Below are 17,544 nucleotides of genomic sequence, written 5' to 3'. Positions count from 1 at the left end.
GTTCATTGTCCGGTTAAATCTACCCTCCTCCACGGCTTTCGCCCTGCGAAAGGGAGTCGCCCTCCAACGGATTTTATTACGCGGCGGTTAATTAATGGAAGCAAGGATCAACTCAAGAATTCCTCGAGAATTCGAATCCCTCTTCTTGCGGTCGAACAATGGAAATTCTCGATATTTTTGAACTTTTTATCGTACAATTGAAACGTAACTTAGTTTCTGGGAATTGAAATGAATACGTTGTAGCGGTAAATCCATTTTATAATGCAACGATTAATTAATGGATGGAGCACAGACAAGAATTCCTCTTCTTGCTATCGAAGAGTAGAAATTCTCGATATTTTTGAGCTTTTCTTCATTTATTATCGTAGGATCGAAATCTAGTTTCTAGAAATTGAAATGGAATCCAATGGATTTTATAAGTCAACGATTAATTAATGGGTGGAGCACGCTCGAATTCCTCTTCTTGGGGTCGAAGAATGGAAATTCTCGATATTTTCGAGCTTTTTGTCGTTGAGTTGAAACGTAGTTTAGTTTCTAGGAATTGAAATGAATACGTTGTAGCGGTAAATCCATTTTATAATGCAATGATTAATTAATGGATGGAGCATAGAATTCCTCTTCTTGCTATCGAAGAGTAGAAATTCTCGATATTTTTGAGCTTTTCGTCGTTTATTATCGTAGGATCGAATCTAATTTCTAGAAATTGAAATAGATAGTGGTAGCAGTAAATTCAACGGATTCTATAATGCGACGATTAATTAATGGGAGAAGCATGCTCGAGAATTCCTCGAGAATTCGAATCTCTCTTCTTGCGGTCGAAGAATGGAAATCCTCGATATTTTCGAGCTTTTTGTCGTAGAATTGAAATGTAGTCTAGTTTCTAGCAATTGAAATGAATCCAATGGATTTTATAATTCAACGATTAATTAATGGGTGGACCACGCTCGAGAATTCGAATTCCTCTTCTTGGGGGGTTGAAGAATGGAAATTTTCAATATTTTCGAGCTTTTTATCGTAGAATTGAAACGTAGTATAGTTTCCAGGAATTGAAATGAATCCAATGAATTTTATAATGCAATGATTAATTAATGAGTGGAGCACGCTCGAGAATTCGAATTCCTCTTCTTGGGGGGTCGAAGAATGGAAATCCTCGATATTTTCGAGCTTTTTGTCGTAGAATTGAAACGTAATCTAGTTTCCAGGAATTGAAATGAATCCAATGGATTTTATAATTCAACGATTAATTAATGGGTGAAGCACGCTCGAGAATTCGAATTCCTCTTCTTGGGGGGTCGAAGAATGGAAATGCTCGATATTTTCGAGCTTTTTATCTTAGAATTAAAACGTAGTCTAATTTCTAGCAATTGAAATGAATCCAATGGATTTTATAATGTAACGATTAATTAATGGGTGGAGCACTCTCGAGAATTCGAATTCCTCTTCTTGGGGGTCGAAGAATGGAAATCCTCGATATTTTCGAGCTTTTTGTCGTAGAATTGAAATGTAGTGTAGTTTCCAGGAATTGAAATGAATCCAATGGATTTTATAATGCAACGATTAATTAATGGGTGGAGCATGCTCGAGAATTCGAATTCCTCTTCTTGGGGGGTCGAAGAATGGAAATGCTCGATATTTTCGAGCTTTTCGTCATTTATTATCGCAGGATCGAAACGTGGTCTAGTTTGAAATGGAAGTAGTCTAGGAATTGAAATGGATACGGGGTAAGCGATAAATCCGTAAAGCGAATGGACGTGGTAGCGACAAATCAAATGTCAAGTGCGGCCACGATACGAGCAATATCGAGAAGAACAATGGGAATGTTGCAAACTTTTAATCGAGTGTCATCGTTGATCGTATCTGCAGGAACGGTATCCCAGTCCCTCGGATATCGTATCAATACCATCAGATCCATTATTCGGTAAACAGATTTCCTTATGAACCGCAATCTCGATCTGCTTTCCAAGGATTATAAACTTCTCCCTCTTATCTTTCTCTCCTCCGTCTATTATTCGCTCTCTCGATTTCGATCACGAAACTTCTCCTTTGGATAGCGGACGTAAAATAAGACGACACGAATTATTCTTAATAATTCAATCGCGAAAACAACATAACAAAATAACGATTCTATCAAACTTTCTGCTCGAGACTATTCCTTCTCGAGCAGAGAACCCTTACCTCGTCTCCCCTTCGTCCAAAGCACGCACTACACATTTTCCGCTAAATCTGACCACGTATTCGCGCGGATGCAATCGTCGTATCGATGATGAATCACCATCAAGTAGTCTTCTCTCCACGGGGTGTCTTTGGCTGTTTACCACCCCTCTTTCTACATCCTTCGTGCCCTTCAAAATTAGCGAGGCAAGTAACGTGTTCTTACGACACTCGCGCAATTTGTGAATGAATATTTATAATATAAGAGGGGGAGTGGGAAGTGAATAAGGCGATTTGAATTGGTGATCCGAAGGTAATTGTAACTCGTGTTTTCGCAAGGTAGCCGGATAAGTTTAATTAATTTTCATGTAAATAATTTTCCACGGCTCAACTAGATTCCCATTGCAGTGGGATTTATTAAACTTTCATAATGAAATTTATGTGTAAATAACGAAGACTCGATGCACGGCCGTAGTTAACTGGGTTGATTGCACGACCGCTTTTAAACGGGGAAGGTAAACATTCGATGTTTTAACATTGTTACTGTTCCACCGTCTCGCCTCGAAATAATTAATAAAATTCGAAGAACGACGTCAATTTGTAAAATTGCTTCTCGTTTCTCCCGTATTATACATATATATATACATATACACACATATATTTTATTCTATTTCGCTCTTCATTTCCTCGTTAACGTTCCCCGCAAACTCTAAAATTAATGGCTCTCGAATTAATCCATCGGCACGCATATCGATATATTTACAACATGAATCTATTTTCTACGACTGCGCAAATTCGCTCGAAAAATATATTTCTAACCGAGAGAAATTGTCGGAGAAATTTCTTAGAGAGAGAAAAGAAAAAAGCTCCAAGACACTCCGTTCGAACGGAGTATCGTTAAATCGAAGGCCGAGCGTCGCGACAGACGACTGGGACAGAGTTGTCTGACATAGGGCGAGGGGAGGGACGCGAAACTCAATTGACGAGGGCGAGGAGGACCGTATCCAATTTGTTTCGCTTCGCGCCAACCAGTTTCCTTGGGCGGTGGTGCGCGGGATATTTAATAAAAAACTTGACATTTCCTGCGGGTTTCCTTTCGCTTTTCTTTTTCTTCTTCCCTTATTTCGCCGGGAACGCAAAGCAACGGAGAAGAGAATTCGCCTCCCGTATATGCGCGCCGTGTTCGCGTATTTGTCGCTCCGTTACCACCCTCTGCCACCAGAACCCGCTAAACAACCCCTCGTGCATCATCCCCGTATAAACAACGTTTCGCCTCCGTCGTTCTTTCCATTCCATTCTCTCCGTGGATCCGCCCATTTAACCCCGATGGCCGACCATCTGTTACCCCGTTTCATCTTCTCCCATCTTCGAGCACTCATGAAAACACGAGTTTTGATCGATCGCGTTTCTCGATCAAGCTGTTCGTTGATTATGGGGAGGGGAGCTATTCCCTTAATCCTCCTTGCCATTTTCCACGATTGTTCGAATAATAACAACGAATTGCCTCGACGTATAGACGGTGTTCAGTTACTTCTTTATACAGAAACGAAAAAAATCGCCCCTAGAAAAAGCATCAAATCGGTTGGCTAGCGTTTTTCCCTCGGATCGAAAGAAGAGAGAGAGAGAGAGAGAAGGAGACTCATTTCCAACTCGACGAACTAGTGAAAAGTCTATTTGGCAAGCATCGAACTCCGCGGTAACATATAACCAACCCTCCGTTTTTATTTTCCTCCCCATAGGCGGTGGCCACCTCCTACAAAAGCGATTCGAATTCACTTCAAACGATCGCGTTGGAATTCGTTTCACGGATGGGGGAACGTTCCCTCCAACGTTTTTCTTTTTTTTCCCCTCCCCCCTCATACATCCATTTCATTTCTTCTCCTCCAACGAAAAAATTTCCTACCTAGTAGCCTCCCTATCGAAGCAAAAATCAACCCTCCCCTAAACAAGACATCGATACGAATACGTTGAACGGAAACGGTTGTCGTCCATCCCTTCCGCGCCCCTACTCAACCAATGTTTTTCCCTGTAAAGTAGCTCCTTGGAGGAGGTCAAAAAGAAAGAAAGAAAGAAAGGTTCGTGGTTCGTGACTCGAATGGGAAGAATCTGGGGATGGATCTGTTACCGCTGAGGATAGTTTAAGTTGAAGGGAGGAAAGAAGAAACGTTTTAAAATTCGTTTCAGCCCATCGAATGTGCCGGAATATTTGTCCGGGAGAGGGGACAGTTCGAAAACTGTCTCTATATTTCGACGTGTCGGGGAAAATGTAGGTCGTGGAGAACAACATCCCCCCCGAGGATTCCGGAAAAACAATCGGCCGGATCTTGTGCCGGTGATTCCATCGGCGCCACTTCGCGACCGCTGATTTTTCCCTTCCGATTGAAGAAAATTGGGATGGGCCAGCTTTCGAGCGCCCATAGTCATCCATAACCGAGGGCTCTGTTCATGAATATTCCGTCTGTTGACGATCGATGAATAGGACGCAATCGGGAATCGGCTGAACTTTTTGATTCGAGTTTTAGAGAGAGGCGATGAATCGTTTTCAGAGTTTGAAAAATTGTTTTCATCGAATCTTATCTACGAAATTTTTCCTAAATAATTCTAATACGCCATCATTTTTTACATACGACGTAGCTCAAGTCGATATCACCGATCGATTAAAATAATTTCGAATAATCTCTTCGAATACTCCTCGATTTCTTACAATAAAAATATAATCGAAATCGCGAAATGTCATAAAATAAACGTTTTACGACGAAGAAAATCGCTTTACGTATCATGGAAGAAACACGTGGGTGGCCACCCCTCGAGAAACTGGTTAAGAAAGTCGAGCGAACGAATCAGGAGGAAAGATCGAATAGCCCAACCCAAGAATTCGCTGGAACAACCCTTCCCCTCCAACTTCATTAATCCCGCCGTAATTTTTCCACGGAATAACGAATAGTTAAGGTTTATTAAGATATGTGTGTGTGGGAGAAAAAAAAATGAGGGAAAAAAGGATATTAGAAGCCGGCCGAGATAGCGTGTATATATACAACAGTTTCAGATTGTTCGCTTGGATAAAGGTGGCCACCCTACGCTCGGACTTACAGGCGAACACGCAGTTAGCATGCTAAGCAGAATTACACCGTGTTAGTCTAGTTTATATCTCGTAATATTCCCGGGGCTGCATTGTCAGGGCCCGTTCAGCGGAAAGGGCGCGTCGATGAAAACACCGGCTTTGCCGGTTGCATACGAAATACGATTGTTCCGTGGCTGTTACAGAACGGCGGATAGTTCGCGACCAACCAGGGATATTCCGACCTGCAATTGTTAATGCTGTTTCAAGAAATCGAGAGGAGGGGCATTATCGAGGAATCGACGACAGTGACGAAACGATTCGTGTTCGTTTTCGAGGATTGGATAATACGAACACCGTTTCCGAGATGCAATTATGTATAAATATTAGAATCGTGATGTGGGGTCGACAGTTTCCATTTGGTCAGTTAGCAAAGTATATATATATATTTGGTTTGTACGAGGGGATTTTCGTGGATATTGGTGGGCGAGGATTGGGAAAACGAAAAGGTCTCGGGCATGTTGGCATGTGTCACCGCCACGAACCAACCAATCGTTTTAAGGAAACCTAAGTGCGATGATTCTTGTCTTCGCCATCAGAGGAACAATTGCTCTCTATTCTCGATAATATTTATTTTCTTGATCCGTTCCTCGCAACGATATTAGAGATCTAAATATTATTATTTTACAACGAAAATTTATCATTCGAAAATCTGTTTCTCGTCATTTGATTTCTAAAAAAGATAAATCAATTTGAAAGTATCTCCTCGATACAGGAAAGAAATTGGAAATACACGCGAGAATATCTTACGATTAATTTAGCTTTAGCTACGATGGAAGTTGGATTGCGGCGGTGTCTGGCGAAGAGCTCCGGGCGACGTCAAGACATTGTTCAAGAGACTGGCAACCGATTCTTGAACACGGGTAATTCTCTTGACATCGGTTGCGCTTAGATTCTGTTTGTGGCAGAATCGTTACGTAAGTAAATCCCCTCCGCTGACGAGTTTCAGCCTGTGAGCTCGTCCTATGTAGACACGAGTCGAGTAATAAGAAATAATAAGAAGGAGACGCGCGTCTAGAGTCTGCAAACTCGATGGTAACGCACGAAGGAGGCGAATGTTTGTCACGGTGAAGGGAAATTGTTTTTCTCGTTCCGAGTTCCGAATCCAATACGGACGAATGTAAATCGCGAAACGATTATCGTGGCGACGAAGCCACTTCCACGACGACGACGACGAGGACGACGACGATTCAAGGATTTATAGAATTCAATTCGAAAGTAATAAAAAGTTTCGTTCCCTCGTCCGCGCTCTTATCTGATCTAACTTTCCCTAAATAGGGGATGAAACGATTTTAGAGAGGGGAGGGATTTTAAAGCCACGAAAACGCGGTAGTTGTCTCCGCGTAATCCATCGTGAGAAATAAGGTAGTTCTCTTCTCGGGTGTGGGGAGGGAAATTGCTCGTTTCGAGGGAATGGATTTTAATATTTCCGCTCGGAAGGGAAATGTTTTCCATTTCCCTGACGGACAACGTGGTTGAAACATTATCGGGATGGGTTATCGAACAAACGTAATCCGTTTCGTAACACTCGAGAGGAAGCGCGATGCAAAAGCGACGGCGTTGCATTTAGAAATTGAGTTCGCTTCCCTGGCTGAAGGTTGAACCACCAGATCGTATCTCTTCCATTTTCTGCTTTCTTCTCTGTCCGAGCCCGGCTCCTCTTAAGGAAATCTTTTTAGAGATACGCTGCCATTTTTATCGAGGAACAGGCCGGCGAGACGAAACGGGAGGAAAAAGTTCCCTTTTGTGCCCTGTCAAATCGTCCTTTCCGATGGAGCGAATCTTTTGTCTCTCGACACCTATCATCACGTGTCACGATGAATCGTTATCCGTTTCTCGTTAAAAAAACTAACCAAGATTAATTTCAACCTCGCTTTTAACGGCGTTCGTGATTTCGAGAATGGAAGAAAGAAAGAGAAGAGAAAGAGGAGGGGGGGGAAGGAGAAAGAAAAGGAAGAGAGAAAAAATCGAGACACGTCGTCGCGTTCGAGGAAGAATCGAGGAAGGATAAAACGATTCGATTCGATTCGAGTGTGGTCGTCGACGATTGATAACATCGCTGTTCACCAATATCCCCCCTTCGACAGTTAAAACAGGGGAACGCACGGCTTTATGAATATGTAAAGTACGTTAGAGGCGTTGCCAGCATACGAAACTGTTTGCACATCGTATCAAATATTGACAGTGCTCTGGCAAATTTATTCACCGGCTGAAATAATGTATCGCGCGCCGCCCAATAAAATCGAATGTCCCGCGCGCGCCTTAACACCGGCCTGACACACGATGGAACATCACGATGGATGCATCATCCGGAGGATCGGCGGCCTGGCTTCTCCGGCCAAAAATTTCGATCCAGCAAATTTGTACACCGATTAAATCCATCTTCGCCTCGTTCGATCCCTGTATCCGATAATGTTTCGCAAAATAGCGTGTCGCTTTTCGTCTATCTTGCGGCCGACTAACGTTGATCGAGCGCGAAAACAAACGCAGCGCTAGGGAAATCACGGTTTTGAAAATTATTGAAATTTAAAGCTCATGTTCAAAGCTTTTTCGATCAAGTCAGTGATATTTTCATCCCAAACGTTGAGGATTTGAGATCGAAAAGAAACGCAATGATAGAGAAATCATCGTTGAAAATTGTGAAAACTTTTAAAACTCATTTTCAAAGCTTTTTTGACAGTGATCCTAAACTATTTTCGTCCCAAACATTCAAGATTTGAGAAAGAAACGCGATGGTAGGGAAATCGCCGTTGAAAAGTATTGAAATTTATTTTTCCAAAGATATTTCAAAGCTCATCTTCACAATTTTTTTGACAATCAAGTCGGTGCTCGTAAACTATTTTTATTCTACTAACGTTTAAAGATTTGAAAAAGAAACGGTGTGAATAGGGAAATCACTGTTAAAAATTACGGAAACTTATTTTTCTGAGGGTACTCGTAGAGTTGGATGACAAATATCCTTACCTTCGGAGCTTTTAACGGTGGTCAAGTGGTCGTAAATTATTTTCTCCACCCCTAAAGACTCATAGTGGGTACTTACACAGGTTGGTGAAGAAGGAAGAATCCTCCAGAATTCGAGCGATGTTGTACGAGGGTGTGAAACTAAAGCTCTCTCGAGTGTATTTTTCACGGATGGATACCGTATTGAAGATGATCTTAGATATTAATTATTAAAAAAAAAAAAAAAAAACGGAATGAATATCAAATGGAAAATAAATTTCTACTCGGTTTTCGACGCGAATTACAAGGTACGAGCTCGTTTCAAAGAAGGGGAAAAACATTTTCCTCGATTCGGCGTTGGACAAAATACGAAGTGACGGTCGTGTAAAAAAAGGCGGCTTAATAAAGCGCGAGATAAAATTGGGGATGTATCTCGGGATAGGCAACGCGGTTCTGGAAAAATATTTCAGGAGCACGGGACAATGTTACCGGGAGAAACACGATGGGATAAACGGGTACATAGGACGATTTCAAGGGAATAAGATAGGAGGAAGGGGATCAAAGGAGAGGAGAGGTCGAGTAACGGGAGAAGTAATCAGAGGGAAATATAGCGTAGCAAAGAAAAGGGTGGAAAAAGAGGGGACGGTTAAAGTGGAAGTCTCTGAGTGGAACGATGTGGAAAAGTTGTATCGAAAAAAAACGAACAATTGTACAAATATGAATGAATTATCGCGAGAGATTGCGTTTCATTAAGAATTCTCATTTGCTTCAGATTAACCTTTTTTTTTTTTTTTTATTTTCATTCTTGCTATATCAACTTTTTTGCCTTTCGCACGATTCTTTGCTCTTCGTTTCTGAGAATACGACATATTATAATATTATATCGATAATTTTTCGACGATTTGTTTTGTAATACGTTTATTTATCGTCTATTGACGAGATAATTCTCGTTGATAAAAAAAAAAAGGAAAAATTTACGGGAAAAACGAGAGAAGAAAGATATCACAACGATCTCTTCACCACTTTCGAAACTTTGTTTGTCCGAGCGAAAAACAAAAGGGGGAGCAAAAGTGAAGAGCGAGAGACGAAGATCACATCGCGTGCTCGTACATTTAATCCACGTTCGCTTTCATTTTTTTTTTTTTCTTTATTAAAAGCGATAAAAAGACTCGATCGAATCACCCCTTTTTGCGGTCTCTCCTCTTTATGGAACCGCGGACTCGATTAATAAAGAGGAAGAAAGCACGAGAAGAAGTAAGTGAATTAAATATTTAATCAGTTCTGTTTCTCCGTTTTTTGTAATTTCATCGGTGCCAAGCCCGGGATCGAGATAGAGTGGTTATACGCGTATAAAATTTCCGTCCCCCCTCCCCCTACCCCCGACGTTTGAATTTAATCGCTTTTAATACCATCCATTAAAATTTCTTTCTATTGCCGAGATATTTGCCGCAAATATTGAATTTTAATAAGATTTTTTAACGATCGCTATTAAATCTATCTATCTATCTCAACGGGAAAAGAGAATCATCTCGATCATCTTTTTCAAATTCTTCCGCACGTACGCGCGATTTTCGAAATCAAAATGATCAAAACGCGAGACACGCGGCCCGATGATCGTTTCGTGGATTTCACCGTTTATCGGCTCATATTTCCCCCCTCGGTTCCGGGAGCCTGTGATTCTCCTCGATGAAAAACGAGGGAGGGAAAATCGGAGATCGCCCCGATTCGAACACTATTGCTCAAACAGGATGCGCGTGTGGTAACGCGTGATTTGTTGAATTATGACCGCGTGGCTGTTGTCCGCCACAGCGATCATGCTCACGTGTGTTCCAACCCCGTATTAGCATACTAAATCCGATTGACGTACTCGGCTCGCGTTCCGTGAACCCTCGTTTTAATTACCTCGTACGCGATACGTCGCGTGTCGATTGCCCGTGGATAATGCCCGCCAAAGTTTTCCAAACCTTAATTGTTTAAACGTTTCAACTTCAACTTAATCAACGACGAGAATCGAGAACGTTCGATTGTTTAATTGCGACAATTAAAATAATTGGACGCGAATATAAGACGATTTACTTCACGCGTTGTGATCGGACAAGTTAAGAAGTGATGCGACGTGATCGCAAAATTCTTCCCTCCCTCTCCGGTTATAATGGTCGGTAATTATTCGAAGCTGGTTTTCAACAACGTTCGTCGGTAAATAAACGAGGAAGGTCGATGATGATGATGATGGGGGGATCGTTTCCATTTTCAACGATGCAACGCACGATTTTGACCACTTACGAGCGAGCTTTAACGAGAGTTGGCAACGGGGCACAGCTGGTCCCTTCCTTAATATTTTCTACGGTTCGGCCATTAAATCGAAACGATCTCGGAAGAGAGGGGAGGGCTAATGTCCCCGTTTTTATCTACGCGGGCGAGGTAGGATACTCCAACAAGGGGATTCGGTTTTGCCCTGCGAAACATTTTCATTTAACCAAAGGTGATGAGCTGTTGCACACACCCCACTCGACTTTCCCCAACACCGGCGAGTTTATATATTCGTAATTAACCTAACCTTAACACGCTACCACTTACCACCCCGGCTAAACTTTTCCGCAACTTGTTATCACGAGTTGTACACGACGATACGACGCACGAGTTAGAATCCTCCGGACAAACTTGCCCCGGATAATCCTTTTAACGCGGTGAAAAGTTTGTTTGCAGAGGGGTCTCCCCCTACCCTCCCCCCTTTGAAAAATGGATGTTTAAGGATGCGAGACGCGAACTATCAAGTGTCAGCGGATGCCGATCGATCAGCGGATAATTTTATTGATTACAGCTGGCGCGAGGGACGGTGGAGGAAGGAGATACCCGGTGATCGTGTTCGTGCACGGAGAGAGCTATGAATGGAGCAGCGGCAACCCTTACGACGGCAGCGTATTGGCGAGTTACGGGGGTGTCGTCGTCGTCACTATAAATTACAGGCTCGGCATTTTAGGTGAGTGATTACGCGCTCCACTTTACTTTAATCCATCCCACAGGGACACACAGGGTTGCAATTCTCCCTTAATTATCACCCAGTTATTATTATTCTTTCGGTCCGTGGCGCGATGTTGGACGGCGAGCTCGTAAACTTCCTTCCTTCCTCGATTAACGCATAACCCCCACTTTCCAAGTCTCTCCAACCTTTCGAAACTCGTCGCCCTCGCGAAATTTCGTCGGAATATCGGGCAGAAACCGCACCCTCGTCATCGAGGATCGAACGACGAGGGTCCAGTCGTTCGAGAAGAAAATTCCGACAGGCGAGCCAGCCACGAGAAGGGACGGACGCTCGAATTAATCTCGATCCCTTCGATCGGAGCGTCAGCGAGTTAAACTTTCGTCACCCAGTTTCTGGAAATTCAGCAGCCGCAGAGGCGAGGCCGATCGTTAGAGCGCTTCGAACCTCTCCCTTAATTACGTGCGTGTAGAAGTTGGCAATTGTAGGACCGGGCGCGGACCCGTGGCTTACAAGACCCGTGCACGAGACCCTCGGCCGGCAGTCATTAGCATAGCATACCGTGCATCTCGATCCACGAACAGTCCAACTAATCGCACCTGTCCTTCTCTCCGCCTATTGTTTCAGCTATCGAAGAACGGAGGAAGACATCCGCCAACAGTTTCAGAGACAATCGTGCACGATTTTCTCCCTCGATGCGCGACTCGCCACGGCCATTAATTATTATCAATCAACCCTTCGAGAGTTTCCGTCGAATTTCCGTCCTATTTTTGATAAATAAAATCCCCTACACTTTCCAATCTCTTTTTTTCAAAACCGATCACCGCGGATTTACGCCGCTCGGCCATTAAATTTGCAGCGACTCTCGACTCTCGCGTCAAGAAAAACCTGTTGGAGGGAAGAAAAATCAAAGTGCAGCGTATTTGCTTACGTGGTGGAGGGGGTGGAGGGGGAGGATCGAAAGTCGAAGGCTTGGTTACCAAGGCAACCGTGGGAACCGAATCTAATAGGAAACTCATTATGGCCGTGTCTTCCGTTTCTCCGCCAAACTAAATTCTTCACTCTGCCTCCGCTTCCGTGACAGTGGCGGACATCGTTCCCCTCCCCTCTCTCTCTCTCCTCGCCTGCGATATAATACCTCGCTTCCTCGCGCGCTATGATATATTCCAGTTACGTCAGCAGAGATTCTTCGACGTCTCTGACGGAGCGCGAGGGAACGGTCGGCCACGTCGCGGCCCGGAAACGCGGACGCGTATTTCCAGCCACGAATAAACCAGCAGGTCGCCCGGATTAATCGAGATTTCACGCGCGAGGCGAGTTAATTTCCTTTTAATTAAGGATCGACGCTGTTCGTAGGATGGAATGGAAGTCTTCTTTACAGAGTTTCGAGATAGGGAAACTCCACATCTCTTTCTTTGTTTATTTTTTGGGATCAAACAGAGAGAATATATATATATAAGTTATAATTCTTGAGATATTTAGACGGAATTTTTCACGAGCACAAGAACTACTCTCCTCGCATCTGTTGATCGTAAAAATTTTATAAATTGGTTTGTGAAGTTAATTTATCCTCGACAAATTTGCATTTCCTTTTGCGAAACTTTTGCTTTATATACATATATAATATAATTCTTTGAAGAAAAGCATACGGCGGTAAGAACAATTAAGAAAGATTTGAAAGCTTTCTTCTGAAGCGAGCCGACTTTCATTCTCGAAACGTTTAATTTTCTTTCTTCCAAACAACGTAAAAATCCAAAATTTTTAAACCTGGCCGACGTTAATTTCCCATGGAACGGCGTATTATAATCCAGGTGTCACGATCTTCCATCCTTTTTTCTCCCTCCGTTTTCCCTCCTTTTAGATCCGGCAAAGTGACGCAACGGTGGCGCATCGTTCCGCGGAACGATGTAACGGGAATCTCTTTCTTGAATTACGTTCCACGGCATTTTGCGCATCAGCGGCATTTTTCGTGCATTTTTAAATTTCCTCTTTAATCATCTTTAATCATTCGAAATGAAGAAATATAAAATTTCTTGGAGGAGGATTATTAATCACGACGAAACGTTCTAAACGGCGAGCGTGAAAAAAAACCTAATTTTTGGGAAATATTTAAGTAGAGTTTATCGTTTGAAAATTCCGAAACTCGAGCATTTCATCGAGAGGGGGAGAAAAATCGAATGGAATGAAGAACGATGATGGATTTTGCATCAAGAAACCTCCAACCGATATCGAACGAGTATCTCTATAAAACGGAGAATTTCTTCGTACGAAAATAATTTTTCGAAGCGAAAGTTCGCACGATTACGAAGAAGTTTATAACGCTATATATAGCTGGAGGAGGGAATCAATCCTTTATCTTTTCCAATTTTTCCTTAATTATCCTGATCCTTATAAATATCCATCGATTTAACAATCCTCTCGCATTCTCTCGCGAGAAGAAAAGAGCCAATCTCTTCTACAGAGGAAGAAAGGAAGCCCATTGAAGCCCAATAAAAGTCCAATTAGCGGTTGTTGTGGCAACGAGGGCAGATGTGGCAACAGGGGGAGGGAAAAAAAAAAAAGGGGGAAAAAAAGATTTTCAAACCGGAGAGCGTCGGAAACCACTGGCATGAAAGTGGCGAAGGCACGAGGGAGAAGAAAAAAAAAAAAAGAAAAAAAATATATCGAAATTTGATTGCAAATAGTTCGTTAGTTCGTCGAAACGGAAGGGTCTCGGTTTCAGGAAGCACTTTCTTCCTGTAACTTCTCTTGTATTTCTTTTTTTTTTATTTTTATTATCCTTCTCTCTCTCTCTCTCTCTCTCTCTCTCTCTCTCTTCCTTTTTTTTTACCCTCGTTTCTTCTTCGACTGGTAAAAATGACGGGGCGCTTTGTGTCGAACGAAAAGTGGCGGCGGTTGAGGGGGTTGGCAGGTGAAGGGAGGGGGAGGGAGCGATATCCAGCCGCGGCTGTGCGCGCCCATGTACCGGAAAATTTAAATCAACGAGTAACGTTCAGCAGTTCCATTGTAACGAGAAGAATAGGAGACACGGAAGCGCAGTACGACAGATACGCCGGAGGTTGAATATCAAATGGGATATGACCGGTGGTTTATTTCTATTCCAGTTTCGCGCGTTTTGCACCCTCCTCGCCCCCTCCCTAGTCGTCTGGTTGCAACGAGTCTCATCGCTTTCTCTAACTACCATCCCTTCTCCCCTCCCCTCACCATCTTCCTTTCTCCTTTTCAAATAGATAAAAAATCGAACAGGTATCGAGAAACGAGTTTTTAAACTCGACCTTTTATTTCTCCCCATTTTTCCTCCTTTCTTTTTTCTCTATTTTCATTATTTTTTTTCCTTCTCCCCTATATTTCATCTTTCGTCTTTTTTTTCTTTTTCTCTCTTTTTTTTTTTACCGTTTGAAAACTACTCGCGTGTCCCCAACTGTCGATCGTACATCAACGAACCAACTGAAAACGTGGCGTGCACGATTCGTATCATTGATATTTTGTACCAATTTATATGTGTGCAGTCTCGTATCGAGAGCGTAATTACGAACACTTGGACGCTCGCCTTGATTTCGCATAAACGAAAATTCTAATTCTAATTCTATAATATATAGAGAGACGTAGATAAAGAAGCTTCTATCAAATTTTTATTCAGTTTTCGCATCTTGCTATCCTGCTTCTTTCCCGATACACGTCTTTTTTTTCTTTTTTCGCAATTCGATTTCGTTGTCCGCCTCGATCCGCGTGGATAACCGGCGGTGTTTAACATTTATCGCGTCTATTCGGGTCGGGTGCAGGGATCAAAGGTTTAAAACGAATGCGTGTTTGGTAATACAGTTGGAAACATCATCAATCAAACGTTGTATCGGATGCGGAGAGTACGAGAGAGAGAGAGAAAGAGAGAGAAGGATGAAAGAAAATCCTAGAAAATTGCAGTCGCGATATATATATGTATATCATCCGAAAAAAAAATTGTGAATCAGGTATACATATTGAACGGGCATTGTTTAGAAGCGTAAGCGTTGTTTTAAATCTCGTTTTCATCGATTATTTCAAAGTATTGTCACCGAAATTGAGGGTGACGAGTTCAACGAACCGATATATATATATCGATGAATATTGGCCGAAATTTATTGATACTTTCGGTATCCCATCGGGTAAATGAATTTTATCTCTTTTCATTACCGCTCTTTAAAAGCGATAATGCGTATTATAAAATCGATTCTTCCCTTTTTTTAAATATTAATTTTCCTTTCAACTATCGATGATTCTTTTTCTTCCTTCTTCTTTTTTCTTTTTTTTTTTTTTTTTGCAATACTTGCCTATAATATAACGAACTATTGATCGAAACGTACAAGATTGTTTAAAATAATCGTCAATTTTGTATATCAAACAAGTTTGAAGAAATTACTGTCACGAACTGTTTAATTTTCCATCGAAATCGTTTGTTACGGAATTTTTGTAAAATTTTCCAAACGATATCCGCATTCGAGAGCACAGCATCTTGGCAAAAGATTGATTCACGAGTTAACTCGTATAAAGCGCCCATGTCTGTGAACGTTCCGATTAATTTCAATATTTTAACATCCTTACGTTTCGTTCTTCACGCTCTTCAAAAGCCACTCGCTTCGCCAATCCGCCTCAAGGATTCCAAGAATCCCCCCCGTTATTTTAACACGGAGAGAATATTCTTTCGAATTCCCGAGACAAGCAACCGATTCGACGAATTTTCAACGTTTGAGGAAAAAGATGCTGATAAACACAAGTCGAAACAAGCGTCTCGGGTTAAATACCTGAAATTCCATGGAGGATTAAAAATCCTCTCCACGAATTTCAGCTTTGAATCCTCTCCCCCTCCCCTGTCCTCCATTCGATAAACGGAGGAGTACATTTTCGTCGAACCTGAAGCGAAAGAATTAATTTGAAGAGAGAGTCCAACCCGGTTAATTGACATGTTCCACGGGAAATTAATTTATCGGCGATCGTGCGCCGGGAAAATTGTTCGGGTTCCGGTCGAAAGAAATTCGTTGCACGTACCTCGCGTATCCCTTTTCCTCGCGGCATCCCTCCCCTCCCTCCCCAGTTCCATTTCTCGAAATTAAATGTAAATTCCTATATTATTCTTGGCAATTTCGCTTAATGTCGCCCCGTTCATCGAATTATTTCGCCAACTTCGTACGTGGCGAGACGTGGCTGAATATCCCTTTATCCCGGATTTTCGCCTGGAAATTTTGCTCAACCCTTTCCAACGCGGCTTGGAACAGGAACATTCGAGGAGCGAGAGAAACAGTGATCGATACTTTTTTTCTTGCGATATTCTTTTGTTCATAACACTTTCACGTTCAACGCGGCGAGACGAGGTATATTTATTTGGAGCGAAATTGCGTATTTTTAAACCTTCTCTCTCTCTCTCTCTCTCTCTCTCTCTCTCTCTCTCTTTCTCACGATGTTTTATTCGAGCGAAATTGTACAACGGCCATTTGAGATTTGAGATTTATTCGCAGCAAGTAAAAGTAGACGTAGTAATGGAATTATTTTTGAGTTTATTATTTTTATATTCCCGTTGCAAGAGTTTGCCCGTGCAAGATTAAATAATTATGTTTTATATCATTCCTAAGTATTTTCGTTCCTTCGTTCTAAAAATGAAGAAAATAATTTCCACCGTTATTTCCATCGTACTTTCGAGCACTTTGGAAATTTGAGAAACTAACTCGATTGGGAGGGGCAGCACCGGTGTTCTTCGAAAGAACGGTGATATTTCACGTCAAGTGAAACCAATAACTCGCTAAACCCTGCTTCTGAAAAACTGGGTTACCATTTAAATTAAAAAGGATTATACCTTCGATTCTTGTCGATTTCTCTACGAATTGTACACGACAGAGAGACGTCGCATCCAAATTGATTGCGAGAGAATTCCCGACATGGCTCGCAAGGTCAGCATAAAGCGTGAATATCGAAACGTATCAATCTTATAGGAAGACTGTTGTTGAAAAGATTGAAATTAATTCGCAACTTCGTTCCAAGCCGAACAGAGAGTTTTGGAAGTACCGATTTTCCGATATCGTTGCAGACGATCGACGAACACCGAGATAATTTACACTATTGTTTCAAGATCGATTGTGTGCGTTAATTACTTTCAACGAAGCTTCATCAACGAGCAAAATAACCAATGAATTTTAACATTTTACGAAATTTCGTCGTATCATCGTTCCCTGAAACAAACGAATGAAATTTAATAATATCGTTATTGCAATTTTTATTAAGTGTATTAAATTTTTGTAAAATTATCCCCAATTAAAAACTCTTCTTCTCTTCCTTCTCGTTACTCTTCTCTTCCTAGATCCTTTTCTAAAATTTTTCTTTGAAGAAA

The 17,544-nt window shown here is 41.9% G+C and overlaps 1 protein-coding gene across 2 annotated transcripts in view; it reads left to right on the top strand.

The window, feature by feature from the left end:
• Positions 1–17,544, top strand: part of NLG-3 (neuroligin 3) — a 249,371-nt gene that overhangs the window by 192,556 nt on the left and 39,271 nt on the right. For both annotated transcript variants that reach the window (XM_016913823.2, NM_001145736.1), the window contains 1 exon segment: positions 11,031–11,189. In XM_016913823.2, the coding sequence (XP_016769312.1) occupies positions 11,031–11,189 (159 nt within the window).

This window comes from Apis mellifera, linkage group LG9, assembly GCF_003254395.2.
Source record: "Apis mellifera strain DH4 linkage group LG9, Amel_HAv3.1, whole genome shotgun sequence".
Lineage (NCBI taxonomy): Eukaryota > Metazoa > Arthropoda > Insecta > Hymenoptera > Apidae > Apis > Apis mellifera.
Note: the sequence above shows the minus strand (reverse complement) of the source record. Positions and strands in the feature narration are given on the sequence as shown.